The sequence below is a fragment of the Ursus americanus genome, chromosome 4 (genome assembly GCF_024610735.1).
Source record: "Ursus americanus isolate L20-20 chromosome 4, mUrsAme1.1.p, whole genome shotgun sequence".
Classification (NCBI taxonomy): domain Eukaryota; kingdom Metazoa; phylum Chordata; class Mammalia; order Carnivora; family Ursidae; genus Ursus; species Ursus americanus.
This window is the reverse complement of record NC_142130.1, coordinates 35797127-35816086: the sequence shown is the minus strand read 5'-3', so window position 1 is coordinate 35816086 and position 18960 is coordinate 35797127. Positions and strand designations below refer to the sequence as shown.

The following is an 18960-nucleotide window of genomic DNA, read 5'->3' as shown; positions in this document are numbered from 1 at the left end:
TTCTGAAGGATCAGTAAGAATTTGCTTTGGGGACAAACTAGAGCTAACTGAACAAAGGTAATGTGGCTAAGGGAAAACCACGAGTAATTTGGCCATTACTAAGTTTACATAACTATACAGGCCTCAGATCTCTTTTACATTCATTTTTTTCCTTTGGTCCAAGATTTCTCACCCACTGAGTCTTTGCCTAGAGCTCCTAGTGAAGGTGACAGCTGATTGATTTGGGTTTTTCCTTCAGCCCCCTGGTGGTCACTTATGAGTTGTTTGCTGCCCAACTAAAAGCCTGCTAGACAAAAGGGAAATAACCCAGCACACATAATCCTGAAGCTGACAAATCAGCTCCTCTTTTTTTTTCCAGGCCTTGAAAAGCCTAAATATCACTACAGACCTTTTTTATTATAATGCTGTAAAATTAATTATTTTTTATTTTGATGCACAGTTCTGTTAATTTTAACATACATATACATTTTTGTAACCACCACTATAAATAGAATACAAAACATTTCCAACACCCTAAAAAAATTTCTTCATGCTTTTGCTTTATAATCGTAACCTCTCCATACCCTTAAGCCCTGTTTTGCATCCTACAGTCTGGACTTTTTTTTTTTTTAAGATTATATTTATTTGACAGAGAGACACAGCGAGAGAGAGAGAGAGAGAGAGAGAGAGAGAGAGAGAGGGAGAGAGAGAGAGAGAACACCAGCAGGGGGAAGGGGGAGTGGGAGAAGGAGAAGCAGGCTCCCTGCTGAGCAGGGAGCCCGATGTAGGGCTCCATCCCAGGACCCTGGAATCATGACCTGAGCTGAAGGCAGATGCTTAACAACTGAGCCCCCCAGGTGCCCCAAGTCTTCTCTTTTTTGAGAACATCACATAAACAGAGACATATAGCATGTGACCTTTTAAGATTGGTTTCTTTTATTCAACATAATGTCTTTGAGATTTATCTAAGTTGTTGCATGTATCAAAAGCCTGTTCCTTATTATTGCTGAGGAGCATTCTGTTTTATCCACTCAACCCACGGAAAGACACTGGGATTTTTTTAGTTTGGGGCTATTATAAATAGCTGCTGTAAACACGTATAAGTGTGAACATAAGTTTTCGTTTCTCTAAGGTGGATACCCAGGTGTGGCATTACTAGATTCAGATTGACTTTTGATGAAACTGGAAAAGGCAGATCAACACCGAGTCTGAAACCACAGAGTAAAGAAAAGGCGAAAGTAGAAATAGAATGAGGAGCCCTCCCTTTAATTAAGCCTTATGTGATTCAAACTAGGCTGTAGGACTTTTAGAACATTTTGCCAAGTGATAAATAAGTGTTTTCAAGATATGGACAGATACCATTGAGGAACATGGTATATTTTAGGTGGGACACGATCATTTTTTTTTTATTTTAACCATCTTATATTTATTTTAATGTATTAGGAAAAACAATAACTAACTTATCCAACCTGTGATTTCACAGATAATGTTAAGGAGGGCAAAGGAGGTAGCACCGTGACAATGCACTTCCTACAGACCACATAAAGTACAAGCGGAGTGCTTAAGTAGTGTGTTGATACGGCAAACTTAGAAAGGTGACATGCAAATCACTGGTTTTAGAGACAATAAGGTAAATTAGAAATTAGTATGTAGAACCTGAAAACTATAGTAACTATTGAAGAATATCAAGGGATTTGGCCTAGCGAAAGGCTAGGTGCCAGTGATCTTTGACAGCCATCAAAATCTGAATGGCAAACCAAGGTGAGAGAAGCTCTGCGTTTATCAAAATCATACATTTTCCCAAAAATGGCTTGGTTTGGCCTTCATCTTATAGTACATCATGAAGAAAGCTTGACAATAATACCCAAAACCAATATTCTGATTTTTTTTTATGATATTTATTTATTTTTTTATTTTTTTCCCCAGAAAAAATGATTTATTATGTTTAGATATGTTATATACTGTAATCAGGTTAACTACCCTTTCCTCATTAATGCCATCAGTTGTGTTTGCTTTATTCTGATTTTTAAATCCAAAATCCCCATCCACTCACTTATCACTATCCTGCCTGGGTTTCTAGAAGATATGGCCCAGAGCATGCCAGCACCATGAACTCTGTTAGTGTCAGTCCCTTTCTGATGCTTAGTCTGGCAAGCTGCAATGTACCCCACGAGACAGCTGGTTTCTAACGTCAGACTACTTCTCCATCCCAAAACTCCACTCCTCAGAACAACGCCTCATTGCGAATCTTTGGTGACTCAATTTCAGCCCTCCCGTCAATCAGAGAGCACCCCCCCACCCTGATTTATGTAAGCAGGAAGTAAGCATGGCCCAAAGCTCCATTCTTGAAAAATAAATGTGGGGTCCATATGTGGCTCTCACCATGGGCTGAGGCCCACACTTTAGACACCCAGAGGCTCCCAAGTGTGCCCCCAGTAAGTTCCCAGATCAGAGCCAGTTATTTGCAGTTGTCTTCTAGACACATCTAAATTTTAGACTGATTTCTTTTTTTTTCTTTTGTATCTTTATTCTGCTTTCAGCTAACTTCACTCAACCTGAAATAATGGTAACTTCTAATAGAACAGAAAATTCTGGCATCATAAATTTGACCTGCTCATCTGTACAAGGTTACCCAGAACCTAAGGAGATGTATTTTAAGCTAAAAACCGAGAATTCAACTACTAAGTATGATACTGCCATGAAGAAATCTCAAAATAATGTCACAGAACTGTACAACATTTCTATCAGCTTGTCTTTTTCAGTCCCTGAAGCAAGCAATGTGAGCATCACCTGTGTCCTGCAACTTGAGTCAATGGAACTTCACTCCCTACCGTACAATATAGGTAAAGCTGCTTCCCAAGACTATTTCTTTCATCAGGTATTATACCCAAATGGTTGAGGCAGATCATTCAATATGCCCTGCTTGCCAAGAAGCCTCCAACAGGGCCATTTTGTGGTGGTATTAGGAAGGAACTAGATGGAAAGCTCCTCTCTTCATCTGCTGCAGGGTCCCAGAGACTATAAATATATGCTGCACTTGAGGAAGTATGTTCTTAGACCTGAAACTGACCCAGTCTTCTGGGCTACCTTTGGGTAGAAGATTCTGAAGTTTAAGTCAGAAAATGCAAGATTCCTCCAGGCTAGAATTCATCCATTCATACACACACACACACACACACACACACACACACACACATCATCATCATCATCATCATCGTCATCATCATCATCATCATCATCATCCATCCATTCATTCATACATGCAGTACATGCTCTGAGTACAGAACTATTATAGATGTTGTTGGCTGCAGACATGAAACCTAAAATGTGTAAGACATGGGGGCTCTTTGCCTTCAAGTACTTCCAAAAGAATCAGAACCCCATTATGTACACACATGAAAAACTGGATTTTAAAAAGATTGAATTGGGATCTAAAGCATATCCCATGGAAATATGCAAATAAATTTAAAAATATGAGTGACTGATAATCAACTTTATAGGCATTCAGAGGTAGTTAGGTTCCTTGAGGGCCAGGGAAGTCTTCCTAAAGGAAATGGGACCTTAAAACACCATAAAAGATAACTGGGCTTTAAAAGTATGGTGAAGGGGTGCCTGGATGGCTCAGTCAGTTAAGGGTTTGCCTTCGGCTCCGGTCACGATCTCAGGGTCCGGGGATCAAGCCCCATGTCCAGCTCTCCGCTCAGCCAGAGTCTGCTTCTCCCTCTCTTTCTGCTCCTACCCCCACTTGTGCTCTCTCTCTCTCTCACTTTCTCTCAAATAAATAAATAAAATCTTTAGGGGAAAAAAAGTAAAAAAAATAAAAGTATGGTGAAGAAAGGACAGGTATCAGACTTGTGGTTTCCTGAACAGAAAGAAAAATTCTCAGACAGCATCCAAGCTGAGAAGGTGAGAGGACAAAAATCAGTTAACAGTATTTGATATGGGCACAGGTTGTGGTGGTGGGCAGAAGTGTCAAGGAAAGACTAAGAAGCAAAAATTCTTGTGGCATGTTGACAGTGTGGTACAGGGTCCAGTCCAGCTGGAGGAAAGGCTTGAAACTAAAGCAATGTCCGCTAATAGAAAGAAGCCTAACATTTTAAAGTCCTGGCTTTGCCCTGGGGGAAATCCGTGTTTGAGACCCCACTTTTGAGGAGCAGTAACTGCAAGATTGTCTCCTGGTATAAAGGCACTCTGGCACCCACACTGTCCCTATCAGTGCTTCTTCTGATCCTGACCCCTCTCTTCCCACACATCGGCCTTCTGCTTACCTTGGCCCCTTCTCCAATTCTGGCCCTTTGGTTTTCCCTCTCCTGAGGCATCCATCGAACTCCTTGCTTCATCCTCTAACCTTGCTGCTTCCTTTCTCCTGCTGTCTCATTGTTCAAACATAACTTGGTCTATGGACACATTCTTATGGACAGCCCCTGGAGCCAGTCCCTCTCAGTAAGCTATACAAGTGGGCCAATCCCTTCTCTTGGTACTGATTTCCTTCTTCTAATACATCTCTGCCTCTGAGAGCCCAGTAAGTAGTTAGGCTGCACAGGAGCCTGGTTGCTTTTACTGTAGCCTCTCTTGGCCTAATAGAAGCCTCTCTCAAAAAAAAAAAAAAAAAAAAAAAAAAGGAAGCCTCTCTCAAACTATCCCTGTTTGGAGCCAGCAACACCACCACACATGACATGCCTTGGGGCCTTCTGTCATGGCTTCCTCTGCCATGGCTCCCAGAGTCTACAAATGAATAGGGCCTTGCCATCCCTATAGCTTCATCATGGCTCACCTTTCTGCTGTTTCTCAACTACTGCCCAAACCTTCCCAGCTACCACAATCTTCAGAAACATTTCAGCTCCAGCTGCCTCAGGAAGCCAGGGCTTGCCTCTCTGTATCCCTGTTCTATGGCTTAACCAGAGATAGTATAGGCCATTGAAGCAAGGAATCTTTTTGGGTGTCAAAAGGTAGCAGTCTCCATGTTATCAAGTATAACCCCCCTTTACTGGTAATGCCAAACAGGCTCAAGTGGGATAAAACTAGGACAGACTCAAACAGTGTTGGATATGGCCTGCTGCATTGCAGGCCATATCCTAATGTCCTTTTCCTAATGTCCCAGGAACGGGGCATGTGTCCACAAGTTGCAGCTAAACTAATAGGTCAGCTGGTATTACTTTCTTGTAATTTGAGATTAACTATCAGAATGAGTCCCATAAATGTCTATAAAATGGGCCATTCAGTTCTAAGCTTTCCCCTCAAAATCTGTTTTTCAACTTCCTGGAAAATTAGAAGTCCCCATGCAAGGAAGAAAGTCCTGACCTCCCAGGAGCTGATTCTAACCCTGATTCCTCAGGGAACAAAGAGATATCAAAGGTTTTCTAGTAGGTGATACATTCTGAAAGCCCTGTTTCTTCCACTGTAACCTCAGTGGAAAAACAAACAAACAAGCAAAACCGGAGGTATTTATCCTGTTATATTTGTCCAAATGAGGTGTGTCTGAAGCCTGATCTAGAGATGATAGTGGATGGAGAAATTATGACAAGGGAAACTTCAGGACCTCAGGCCTGGCTATACATGGGCTAAAGAAGCAGGGTGTTGCACAGATGACTATACATTCAAAGCTTAAGCGTGGGTACCATACCTACATGCAGAACTAAGGGCCAGGTTGACTTTCTTCTTCTAGATCACAGTCATTGTCATCCCAACCTTTGGGAAGGGAAGGCAGCTTAGTCCAGGCATTTGGCCAGAAGCACTGGTTTGGTTCTAAGCTGCTAAGGCCCTAAGCCTGGGACTTTCTATGACCTCATATTGTGGATTTCAGGCTCCTCTGGCAGTAGAGCCCTGGGGAGATGCTGACTTGTAAATGAAGACAACAGTAATTATAAACCTTTTATAATCGATCTTCCTGGCTGATTAAAAACTTGTGGTCATTTCTAGATGCACATACGAAACCCCCCCCTGCCCAAGACCCCATCCTCTGGATTGCGGCTCTACTTGTAATGTTGGTCATTTTGTGTGGGATGGTGTTGGTGTGCTTTCTAACACTAAGGAAAAGGAAGAAGAAGCAGCCTGGCCCCTCTCATGAATGTGGTGAGTCAGTGCTTGTCCCCTCTGCAGATTGCCATTTTGCAGCTACCTCTGGTCAGCTGCCTTCTGGAGCTCATTGGCTGAGCTCAGATTAGCAAAAAGTCAGCAAGTGGTTGGAGGAAAAGGTTTTCCCTCAGGGTTTGGAGCCCGTATAGATGGGACTCAACAGTGCTCTGGATTTCTAGGAGAGGCAACATTTCTAAACTAAGGTCTACAAATGTACTTCTGGTTTCCAGACAAAGCTGATCATTCCTTGCTTTAGCTACCTCACTTCATAAAGTTACTGTGAGGATTCAAAGAAGTAAAATCACGAAAACACTTCTAAGTGTTAATGACTATGGACCTGGCAGTGTTCAATCAGGGAATCTTGGGGGTGGGGGGAGGAGGATTAGATGACCATAAAATTTACTTTCTTATCTCTAAAAGTCTAGGTTTCTGAGAAAAAAAGCAGGATGAATTGTTCCCCATTGACTTTTTAAAAATAATATTAACTTTTATTGATTACCAAGTATTATATACCCATTACCAAATATGCTGAAAAAAATATCTTTAGTTCTACTAGTAGGAAAGAAATGGTTATACAGACAACATTTTGGTGTATATCTTCCAGATTTTTCTGGAATCTATGTTATTTTCTGTAAGTGAAATAATATTATAAGGACTGTTTTTCACAGTTTAGATAATATCATATATGCTGTTTTCTAATTTATTTGTACTAGACATAGTAAGAAAACTTTCAGTGTCATTAATTATCATTCTATAGCATCATTTTAAATGGCTGTGAGATATTCCATTTTGTGGATACACCTTAATTTATTCAACCAACTCCACATTGTAGAAGAGTTAGATTGTTCCCATAGTTTTGTTATTGTAAATAGCACTGCACTGAGCAGCCTCCTCATTGACTTTTGTAAAAGTGGCACTGTGCTTAATGGGGGACAAAGAGGTCCCTGACTTTATAATAATCTTATGCCTCTTTGTGGTTTGGGCTGGTTTGGGCAAAGTTGCAAGGTAAGGTTGGACTTTATCTCAGTAATGACTGTACTAGAAGTTTGGTTGGTGCTAATAATTAAGGTAACTTTCTTACTCACTTTCGTAAAAAGCACCAGATGAGTAATGCTTCTGATCAGCATCTTATTTAAGATTTCACTGTACCGATTTTAAGATCCACTAGAAAATAGATGGATGACATTAGCAGTCACTCATTTCATCCCGATATATTTTAAAAACAGTAAATTGTGGCGTGAGTATCCAATTTCAAGAAATGAATACAACGCTTATGGTAGAGTCATATTCAAACTGCTAAAATATGGGGTGTGCTGATGTAATAATAGATTTCTATGCTATAAAAGTGTAAAATTCAGAGCACAGGGACAGATGTACAGATATATCATGCTTATTGAAGCTTTGGCTTTTCAAGGTGAGAATTTTGAGCTGTTTCTTTCAATCTCATTGCCATTTAAAATTAGCTAACTATGCAGAAGCTCCTTCAGCTTGGAAATAAGCTGTTTCCTAATTTACTTTCACATTGGACTGATTAGCTTACAAATGAAACAAAGAATAAGGAGAAAAAGAAAGGAAGAATGTTTCTTCCCCCAAGACACAATCAGAAAAATTCAGGAGAACAGAGTTCAAGAAGCTGTGTGTGTGTGCATAGGAAATGGCCAAATCGAGCTGTGAGTGGTAAAAGGCAGACTATGACAAGAGAATATAACATATGACCTCCTCCCCCCAAGAATGTGATAAAGAATATTGCTAGGAAATTTTGGTCAGATAGTCACCTGTGCTAGTGACTTTGGTCAAAAAGAAGAGTCTTGATATCACTGGAGGAGGAAGATGTACCAAGTAACCATGCCATGTAGATATGTTTGTAAATTTGGGTTCTGTAATTCAGCAATGTCTGCACTTCCTTTGTGGATACCTCTGGAATTTTCTGTATGATAGACTGCGTAATGTCCCCAACAAGATGTCCACCTCCTAGTCACAGAACCTATTATATGTTATCTCACATGGCAAAAGGGAATTTGCATATGTGCTTAAGGTACTGACTTTAAGATGATGAGATTAGGTGGGCCCCATCTAATCACATGAGTCAGAGCCCCTTTCCCAGGCTGGGTTAGAGAGATGAGATGGAAGGAGGAGAGATCCAAATCTTGAGACAGGCTTAACCCACCATTGCTAGCTTTGAATTTGGAGGAAGGGGACATGAGACAAGGAATGTGGGTGGCCTCTAGAATCTGTGACTGGCCCTCAGCTGAGAGCCAGCAAGGAAATGGAGATCTCAGTCACACAACCACAAGGAACTAAATTCTGCTGAAAAACAGACATGGAAGCCATATGATCCATCCACAGAGACACAAGCTTACTGATAAGTAAGAAATTCCGGTAGGAATTTCTCCAAAAATGGTGCTTCCCCCTAATCCAACATTAATCCATTTCTCAGAGGAGATGGCCCTCAAACTAACTGGGCATCAAAAGTCCTTTACAGTGTTTGTTCGGTAGTTATAGTTTTTCAAGGCCCCAACCATCCACATTTACTGTGTTGGGGCCAAACAGAAAGGGAAATGCCACTGTTATTCTAGCTGGTTTCTAATCTCTCTTCTCTTTTTTGATTTGTCAAATAGGGCAGACTAGGCATGAGAAATTGTAACCTTGAATTACAGTCTTTTCCCAATCAGAAGTTACCCTATCAGCTTACCCATGGGGGAGAGAGACTAAAATAGCTCCTCCTAAAGTTTTACTTCCTCATTTGGGTCTTGTGTGACTGATATCTGTATGTAATAGAGCCCTAGCAACCAACAGTTTTTACAGTTTGCTGCCTTCCACCAACCCTGGAAGAGTCTCGGCTCTTTCAGGAATGATTTCTTAAAGGGCAAGTGTCTTTTCTGAAATAAATAATTTTAACCACTATTTAGACAGAAACCTTCACAGGACTTAAAAACTGAAAGTTGATGATATCATCACATCTGGCCTTCAAAATGCTAAATTTGTAATCAAATCCACAAGTTTAGAATCTGCCTTTTTATTGTCTGCTTCCATTCATTCAAAATAGAAACTTTTTTTTTTGAAATGGTGATGATTTTGTCATGGGTATGAAAGGACAATATAAGTATTCTATGTTGGTCTGCAGACATCTGAAATACTATATTCAGTTACAAGTAAGCATTTTTTTAAGAGAAAGTTTGAAAAAAATAAAACCTAACCAGATTTACAGTGTCTAGAAGCTCAGTCAAATAAGAAATTGTTCAAGTAACTGAGAATGCTTAGCCAGAAAAGAAGTCTTGGGGAGGAGAAAAGTGTTCCCTTCAAATATCTTAAAAGCTGTCACAGGGTACAAAGATCTTACTTAGCTGTGGCTCCAAAGGGCATCTCAGTGCATGAACAGTATGAGAAGATGTAAAGAAATAAGACTGAATTTTCCAACAGTTACGGCTCTTTTAAAATTATATAGAAGACAAAAACTTCTTCCTCCTATGAAAGATTAACTGCTACAGGAATGTCCCTCCTACTGTAAACAACTAGAAATCAGACAAAATATGAAACAACTGTTTTCAGTCATAAGACAATAAGCTGTAGAAAACTGTAGTCCATGAAAGAAGGAAAAAGATAAGGTGAGCCCTATGATTGCCCACAACTTACTGCCTGGAGTCAGTTTCCAGGCTACCCTAAAAGTAGGGGCAGCCCTGATACCAAAACTGGAAAAAAACATTACAAAAAAAGAACACTATACATATCTTGTGAAAATAGATGGCAAAATCCTTAACAAAATTACCAACTACAATCTAGCAAGCTATTAAAAGTATGATACATCACGATCAAGTGGGGTTTATTCCAGGAATATAAGCTAGGTTCAATGTACAAAAATCAAGCAATAAAATTCGCCATATTGGCAAACTAAAAAGAAAAAACATGTAATCACGTCAGTGGATATAAAAAAAGCATTTGGCAAAATTAATACCCATTCATAATTTTAAAAAAGAAAGAAAAACTGTCATAAAAGTAGGAATATAGAGGAATTTCCTCAATCTGACAAAGGACATATACAAAAATCCTTCAGTTAGCATCATATTTAATGATGAAAGACTGACTGCTTTCCCCATAAGATCAGGAATGAGGCAAGGATACCACTCTCACTACATTTCTTCAACATTATACTGGAGGTCCTAGCCAATGCAACAATCAGGGAAAAAAATAAAAGGCATACATATTGGAAGGGAAGAAGTAAACTTTTTTTTTCCCCACAGATAACATGACCATGTTTGTAGAAAAGCTTAAGGCATCCATAAAAAAACTATTAGAACTAATTGTGTGGGCATCTTAGTGGCTCAGTCGGTTGAGTGTTTGCCTTCTGCTCAGGTCATGATCCCAGGATCCTGGGATGGAGTCCTGCATCAGGCTCTCTGCTCAGCGGAGAGCCTGCTTCTCCCTCTGCCTCTGCCTGCCACTCACCCTGCTTGTGCTCTCTCTCTCTGTCAAATAAATAAATAAAAAATCTTAAAAAAAAAAAAAAAGAACTAATTGCGTGTAGCTAAATCTCCAGATACAAGGTCAATACACAAAATCAAAATCAGTTATATTTTATGAAAAAATCGCCATTCTTTCCTTGAAAGAAGGGGATGAAAACACACAGATCCTAGTACATAAAAGCAATGCATTTTCAAAAACAATTTGTGTATCTGAAGTAAATGGCTAAGAAAGTCAAAAATATAGTCAGCCTCCTTCCTAATAAAATAGTTACAAATTAAGAAAAAAACACCAAAATCAGTTACATTTCTATATACTCACAACAAACAATTTGGACACTGAAAAAATTTTTAAATAGCATTTACAATAGCATCAAATAATATTAAAAGCTTGGGAGTAAGTTTTTAAAAACAAGTAAAAGACCTATACACTAAAAGCTAAAAGACATTACTATTGACAGAAATTAAGGTAGGCCTAAATAAATGGAGAACTATGCCATGTTCATGGATCAGAGGAGTAGATATTAAGATATCAATTCAGCCCAGGGGCACCTGGATGGTTCAGTCTGTTAAGCATCTGCCTTTGGCTCTGTCATTATCTCAGGGTCCTGGGATGGAGCCCTGAGACTGGCTCTTGGGCTCCCTGCTCAGCAGGAGTTGCTTCTCCCCCCTGCTTCTGCTCTCTCTCTCTCTCTCTCTCAAATAAATAAATAAAATCTTTTTTTAAAATGATATCAGTTCAGCCCAAACTGAACTATGGATTCAATGATATACTAATCAACATTCTGGCAGGCTCTTCAGTGTAAATTTAAAAGCTAATTCTAGGGGTGCCTGGGTGGCACAGTCGTTAAGCGTCTGCCTTTGGCTCAGGGCGTGATCCCAGTGTTCTGGGATCGAGCCCCACGTCAAGCTCTTCCGCTGGGAGCCTGCTTCTTCCTCTTCCACTCCCCCTGCTTGCGTTCCCTCTCTCGCTGGCTGTCTCTGTCAAATAAATCTTTAAAAATAAATAAATAAATAAAAGCTAATTCTAAGTTTCTTGGAAATGCAAAAAACAGAATTGCCAAACAATTCTGAAAAACAAGATCAAACACAGACAACTTACACTACCTAATGTCAAGGTTTCCTATACAGCTATAGTAATCAAGACAGTGTGATATTGGTGAAAGCAGACATACCAACCAATGGAACAAGATGGGTAATCAAAAAGTAAATTCACATGGTCAACTGATTTGGACAGAGGAGCCAAGGTAATTCCATGCAGAAAAGAGTAGTCTTTCCAACAACGGTTTTGGGACAATTAGATAGCCACATGGAAAAATATGAACCTCAACACACAAAAAATAACTTGAAGTGGACGATAGACCTAAAAATAAGAGCTAAAATTAGAAGACTTAAAAAAAACTGGAGAAAATCTTTGTGATCTTAGGGTATGCAGATCTTAAATAGGACACAGTAAGCACAAAGCATAGCATAAAAAGTAAAAATTGATAAGCTGAACTTCATCAAAATTAAAAACTTTGCCCTTTGACTTTGTTAAGAAAATTAAACTCAAGCCAGCCACAGACTAGGAGAAAATGTTTGAAAAATACGTATCTCAAAAGGACTTATATTCATAATGTATAATTATATATTACTACCCACTAAAGAACACTATCCATTTAACAAAAGGTTGGGAGAAAAAGACTTGAACACATACTTCACAGAAGAAAATATACAAATGGCCAATAAGCACAGTCACACAGTCACAACATCATTAGTCATTAGGGAAATACAAGTTAAAGCTATAATGAGATACCACTACACACCCACTAACATGACTAAAATTAAAAGGCCTGGTAACTATCAAGTGCTGGAGAGGATGTGACACAATTGAAACTCTCATACACTGCTACACAACCCAGCAATCTTAGATATTTGCCCATGAGAAATAAAAACATATGTCCTCACAAAGACACACACAAATGTTCATAGCAACTTTCTTCATAATATTGAAAGCCTTGCGTCCTAAATTTTCATCAGTTGGTGAGTAGATAAACAAATGGTGATATATTCATATAAGGAAATACTGCTGAGCTATAGAAAGGAATAGACTACTAGTAACATGCTACAACATGGATGGATTTCAAAAGCTGTATGCTACCTCCATACTGTTTTTAAGAGTGGCTGTACTAGCTTGCATTCCCACCAATAGTGTAAGAAGGTTCCCCTTTCTCTGCATTCTTGTCAACATCTGTTATTTTCTGTGTTGTTAATTTTAGCCATTCTGACTGGTGTGAGGTGGTATTGCATTGTGGTTTTGATTCGTATTTCCCTGATGATGAGTGATGTTGAACATTTTTTCATGTGGCTGTTGGCCACTTGTATGTCTTCTTTGGAGAAATGTCTGTTCATGTCTTCTGCCCATTTCTTTTTTTTTTCTTTTAATGATTTTTTATTATATTATGTTAGTCACCATACAGTACATCCCTGGTTTCCGATGTAAGGCTTGATGATTCATTAGTTGTGTATAACACCCAGTGCACCATGCGATACGTGCCCTCCTTACTACCCATCACCGGTCTATCCCATTCCCCCACCCCCCTCCCCTCTGAGGCCCTCAGTCTGTTTCTCATAGTCCATAGTCTCTCATGTTTCATTCCCCCTTCTGATAACCCCCCCTTTCTTTATCCCTTTCTTCTCCTACCTATCTTCCTAGTTTTTATGTTCCATAGATGAGAGAAATCATATGATAGTTGTCTTTCTCTGCTTGACTTATTTCACTTAGCATTGTCTCCTCCAGTGCTGTCCATGTTGTAGCAAATGTTGAGAACTCGTTCTTTCTGATAGCTGAGTAATATTCCATTGTATATATGGACCACAACTTCTTAATCCAGTCATCTGTTGAAGGGCATCTCGGCTCCTTCCACGATTTAGCTATTGTGGACAATGCTGCTATGAACATTGGGGTGCATATGGCCCTTCTCTTTACTACGTCTGTATCTTTGGGGTAAACACCCAGTAGTGCAATGGCTGGATCATAGGGTAGCTCAATTTTTAACTTTTTAAGGGACCTCCACACTGTTTTCCAGAGTGGCTGTACCAACTTGCATTCTTATTTTGTGTTACTAATGGGTTTTAAATTTATAAATCAGATAATATTTAGAATTTTCTAAAACACTTCATTTAGTATTTCTACGGTGAAAAAAAAGCAGTACACTAGGAGAAAGACACCAGGCACAAAAAGACCACATGACCACACATTTATGATCATTCTGAATTATAAAATTCTAAAAAATGTAAAACTATTGTGACATTAACCAGATCAGTAGTTATCAGGGGTTGGGATGGGGAAAGATACCAACTGAAAGGAGACAGGAGGGAACTTTTGGGGCTTATATAAATGTTCTATGTCTTGGTGATGGTGGTAGTTACATGAGTTATACATTTGCTAAACTCACCAAAATCTATATAGAAAATTATTGGATTTTTTGTGTATTAATTATACCTCAATAAAGCTGATTATTTTTAAACACACACACGTGCACACATCTGAGAACTGCCAATGGTAGGAAGTGTTCAAAACCATTAAGGATGTTGTTTCACTCCCTAAAGTCCTGCATGGATACCCAGGTTAACAACCCCTGCTGCAAGGCTCTGAGTGGGACAAGGGCACTATCACAACAGTCAACCGAAAGGAATTTAAACCCCAAGTTGCATCAGTGGTAAGCCCATACCAATAGCAGCTCAGGCTTTGGGAGGTCTAGCCAGTTAGAGGTTTTCCCACTTGGGCCCATCCATGCCACACTGTCATACTGGTAGCGCCGGCTGACTGGTAGTGCCCCATTAAGGCAGCAATATCTCCAAGATTTCCTTTTCTTCTTCTAAACCTTACTTTCAGAAAAGGATCGAAAACTTTTCCAATCACTAAATGATTGCTAAAACTAAGTGTGTTACCCCTCCCGGCGGTATTTTTATTTTAGTAAAGAATAGAGCTGTAAGCGAAAAACCTATTTCCAACATTAGAACTTAAGGCACGGTGAATAAAGGTAGGCATTTGGTTTTTGGATGCAAAAAAACCTCCTCAGTTGCATCAAGTAACCATCTATTCCACATATTAGGACAGAATGATTTCTCTCTGAGTCCTAAGACTTTGGATTCTCTTCAAACTTTCCCTCTTTTACTATCTACAGGCAATACATTTTCTGAAGTTGTTTTGGTCTCTTTCAGAAACCAACAAAATGGAGAGAAAAGAGAGTGAACAGGCCATGGAAAGGTGAGTCCTGACCTTACAACATTGCTGAAAGAGGTACCATCTCCAGAGGATCTATAACTTGACCATCAGTTAAGTCTGAGGCATGCTGAGACCTCAGCAAAAATGAACTAATAGAGAGGGAAAGGAAAGTTAGGATCTGGAAAGAAATGTTCTAGCTATAAGTGGATGGCAGGATGTCCAATGCACAATGCTCAAGGGGCACAGCAAGCTGAGTCAAGGTAAAGTAAAAAATTAATAGCAAAGTGGTCTGTGTTGTGTATGGGCTGTATATTATTCACCATGGCAACCCCAGTACCTATCATGGTGACTGGACTAGTGGGAATCCTACATGTGTGGAATGAATGAATGAATAAATAAATAAATAAATGAGGAGTGATGACATGTTCCCTTTAGCTTCAGGGTCTTTGCACCTGCTGTGCCCTCTGCTTGGAATGTTCTTCTGCCACTTCTTTATCTCATTCTTCAGATCTTGGTTCAAGCTGCACTTCTAAAAAAAACAACCCTTTTTTAAACTAGAGTATGTTAGCCTGTTATCGTGTCATATGGATCCCTATGCTTTTTCTTCATAACACCAGGTAATACTTCATTTTTGAATAATTACATTATTAAACTCTATGAACTACACCAAACTTTATAGAGGGTAGAGATCATATCAGTTAGGCTTATCATTGTGCTGCTAGCACCTAGTGCCGGCATATAGTAGTTGCTCAATAATTTTTTTCTACGGTGAAATTGTAGCAGCAGATATTTTTTAATCCATAGAAAGTAGCCTTTTTATAATACTAACAATTTTCTGTAGTTATAATTTCATGGCATCTACTGGTTTACAGATAATGGGACTTACTCATAAAATTTACACTGTCATGGTTTGATAAATATATAACATGTTGAAAAAGAGTTTCATGGAAGTGTAAACGCTATTCATCAGGGTTTAGCTTACATTTGCTTTCAGCTGAGCAATATTATAAGTTGTTTGATTTTTATTTATTTTTCATTTATTTGCTTACTTTCTAGATTCTTAACCTAATCATATTCAAATAAGCAATCCTAAATATAGCACAAGGGAAATGTATATATTCTTTTCTTTATATTCTCCTTTGTCCACATAGTAGGGGCTATAGAAGACAAATGTGGTGAGGTGCTTTTTTTTAAGAGTTCAAGTTTTCAGTTGTTTTTAAATTCAATTTATTCAAACTGAAAACCAAAAATTTCACCCAATCTCTCACCCTCACCCCCCACTTCTGGCAACCACCAATCTCCTCTCTGTGTCTATGAGGTGGGTTTTTTATTATTTATTTTTAGATTTCACATATAAGAGAGATCATATGGTGTTTGTCTTTTTTCTCTGTCTGACTTATTTCCCTTATCATAATGCTCTCAAGGTCCATCCATGATGCCCTAAATGGCAAAATCTCATTCATTTTTATGGCTGAATAATATTCCATTATATGTATATACCGTAATTTCTTTATCCATTCATCTATCAATGGACACTTAGGTTGTTTCCGTACCTTGGTTATTGTAATAAGTATTTGTTGAAAGAATGAATGTATGCATGAAGGAACACATAAAGATTCCTGGCAATCATTCCTTTCACAACATGATGGAATCAGATTATTTGTACCTCCATCCTCCCTGAAGAACAGGGCTCTCAAGAATATCAGGGCTCTGGCCACACAGTCATAGGGTCAGGCAATCCTAAGTCAAAAGCCTGGTCACAAAGATATAGTCAATACCCCAGGGTTAACAGCCCCAGAGTGCCCAGCATGTACCTGAATACGCACGCTGCAGTGAGTCTAGGAATCCTGGATGGTGAGCGCAGGTGCTGAGGTCTTGCCTGCCCTCTTAGACTCAGTTCAGATATGGTCCAGAAGAGCCTCCAAGGAGAAGGCAGGAAGTAATCAACATATGACAGGGGCAGGTCCAGACAAAAATAAAGGCAAGTGAATTGAAGGAAGCATGAACAGCACATCTCCACCATTCTCTTCAACAGTTTGTTTCTCCTTGTTGCTATTTCAATGGCTCCCTGTATTCTGCCCTATCACTGAAATCTAGAAAAAGAAAGTGGGTCAATTGTGAAATCTCACCCAATTCCTTTTCTGTTGTTGTTTTTCCAGACTACAACCCCATGTACCTGAAAGAGCTGATGAAGCCCAGTGTGTTAACATTTCGAAGACAACCTCGGGCGACAAAAGTACTACACATTTTTAATTAAAGAGTAAAGTCCATATGACCATCCATTGTTTATATGCCTTCGCTTTCAAATTTTGGGTTACTTTTTTTCTTGTCCATTAATATTATTATTACCATTAATAATAGCAGAGGCTCTGGGGCTCCCTCTAAGTGAGATAGCCTCCCTATACTGCCAGTTCTGCTCCCTATGTCAGGAGCAGGTTTTAACGGCTTCTTTTCATTTCAGAGCACACTTGTGGGCCGAGCTCACCTGACTCGCTCCTGGCTCGGGACTAATGTTTAAGACCAACACCTCCTGTTTCAGATTCAGCCTTCTTTTCTTAATTTTATAAATTGTGTTTTATGTAGAACCCCCCAATTACTGGAATAATGGCTTTTATCTATGCTTAATTCTCAAATAGTGCCTCATTCCATCTTGTATATTTGTGACTACCTCTTCACTCTGGGTGGGAGTTATGTATGTTATGGCTTTATAGTGTTGCTATTAATATTTTGAAACATAAAGAGATGTGTACTATAATAATGTAATTACTATGCCCTGAGAAAAGTCTACCCACTGCTCTGTGAGGGTCAGTAAGAAAATGATGGCTTGGTGTGCGGACCAAATCAAAATTTGGAAAATTAGGCATGATGGAGATAGAACGAGCTCTGAATCCTGGAGCCACTTCTGTCTGGGCTGCTGTGAATCCGAGGAGGATCCACCTGCCCAACAAGCTATTAATAAGTCTTAGCAGAGAGCACTGTGTAAAGCAGGAAAGCACTATGCACTGTGATCCCTGCTTCTCTTCTTGAAAGAAAAGACTGAGATGATGGCCCAGGGTAACTGTTCAAGAACAACTGAGAGATCACAATACTCAAAAGAGAGAGAGAGAAGGAAAGCTTTTGACTGACAGAGATGCGCATGAATGTCCTATCTGTCCAGTCCTCCAGCAAGCAACAGGTGAACAAACTGTCCAAAAGGACTGGAGACAGACAGCACCTTCCCTGGTGGTTGGTGAGAAGTTTGGATAATATTCAAGTTATTGTGATTTTCCATCTGGCTGGAGGCAGAGCTGGGGAGGGACAGCTATCATCTTGATAATGGGATAAATGGAAGGAGGCTTAGTACTCTCCCAACTCATGGCTGGGAGAGAAGGATCTAGAGTGGATTTGGAGGACCAAGATGCAAATCATCCAGAGGCCAACATAGCTGGCAGGTGTCCTAGGAAGGGATCAGCTGGCCCAGAGCAGGACTCGCAGATTTGTGTCTGAGGACTGTCTATGTCATTCTCAACGATGGGAAAGCTAGGTGCACAAGAGGACTATACTAGCCTGGTAGAAATGAGTTAGGTGACCCTGGCATCACTAAGGCAGCATCACTAATGGATGGAGCAGCCTCAGTCCAAACTGAAAGAGAACTTTGGGAGGCCCAACCCACAGAAATATTTCTTCTTATTCTATATAAAGGAACCTAGAAGATTGTAGACAGCTGTGCTAGCCATGCTTGCCTTGTAATATTACCATTTGTGTGTTGTGCCCCGCCTCTGACTTCATTAAGCTCTAAGCATCTTGTTGGTTCCTAACATGTTTTATACAGTGAGCTCTTAATAAATTTTTCTTAAATTGATTTGAAAGTCTCCATTTTCTGCTTCTACTTCAATAGTACTACTCAACCCTTGTAGTCTGACATTACTTCCTCTGCCCTCCTAATGTACTTCCTCCCTCTCAATGTCTCCATGGAAGCCTCATTCTCCAGTCACCCTGGCTGGAGGCCTCTGACTCATCCAAACCCTCTCCTCTTCCCATTTCCCTTAACAATTATATAAAAAAGGGGGGCTTACATGATTCTAAATGTTTATCTCAGTTATGAGACATAAAAAATCAAGCAAAGAAGGTTCTTTCTGAGGACAATTGGGAAATTTAGAGTTAGGAAAGAGATACTTGCTTTTTAGTTTGTAACTTCTTATATTCTGTAATTTTAAACTATGTACTCATATGTACATTAAGCAAAAGCTTAATGTAAAA

General features: G+C 39.5%; 1 protein-coding gene across 5 annotated transcripts in view; it reads left to right on the top strand.

The window, feature by feature from the left end:
• Positions 1 to 18562, top strand: part of CD86 (CD86 molecule) — a 64302-nt gene extending 45740 nt beyond the window's left edge. For 2 of the 5 annotated variants that reach the window (XM_045812500.2, XM_045812499.2), the window contains exons 4-8: positions 2520 to 2822; positions 5899 to 6051; positions 14718 to 14763; positions 16881 to 16957; positions 17183 to 18562. In XM_045812500.2, coding sequence (XP_045668456.1) covers positions 2520 to 2822; positions 5899 to 6051; positions 14718 to 14763; positions 16881 to 16957; positions 17183 to 17232 — 629 coding nt within the window. In that variant the 3' untranslated portion in view covers positions 17233 to 18562. Of the gene's footprint in view, positions 1 to 2519; positions 2823 to 5898; positions 6052 to 14717; positions 14764 to 16880 lie in introns of all 5 variants that reach the window. The other 3 variants (XM_087861594.1, XM_087861593.1, XM_045812501.2) reach the window with 3 other exon arrangements.
• Positions 18563 to 18960: the final 398 nt, after the last annotated feature.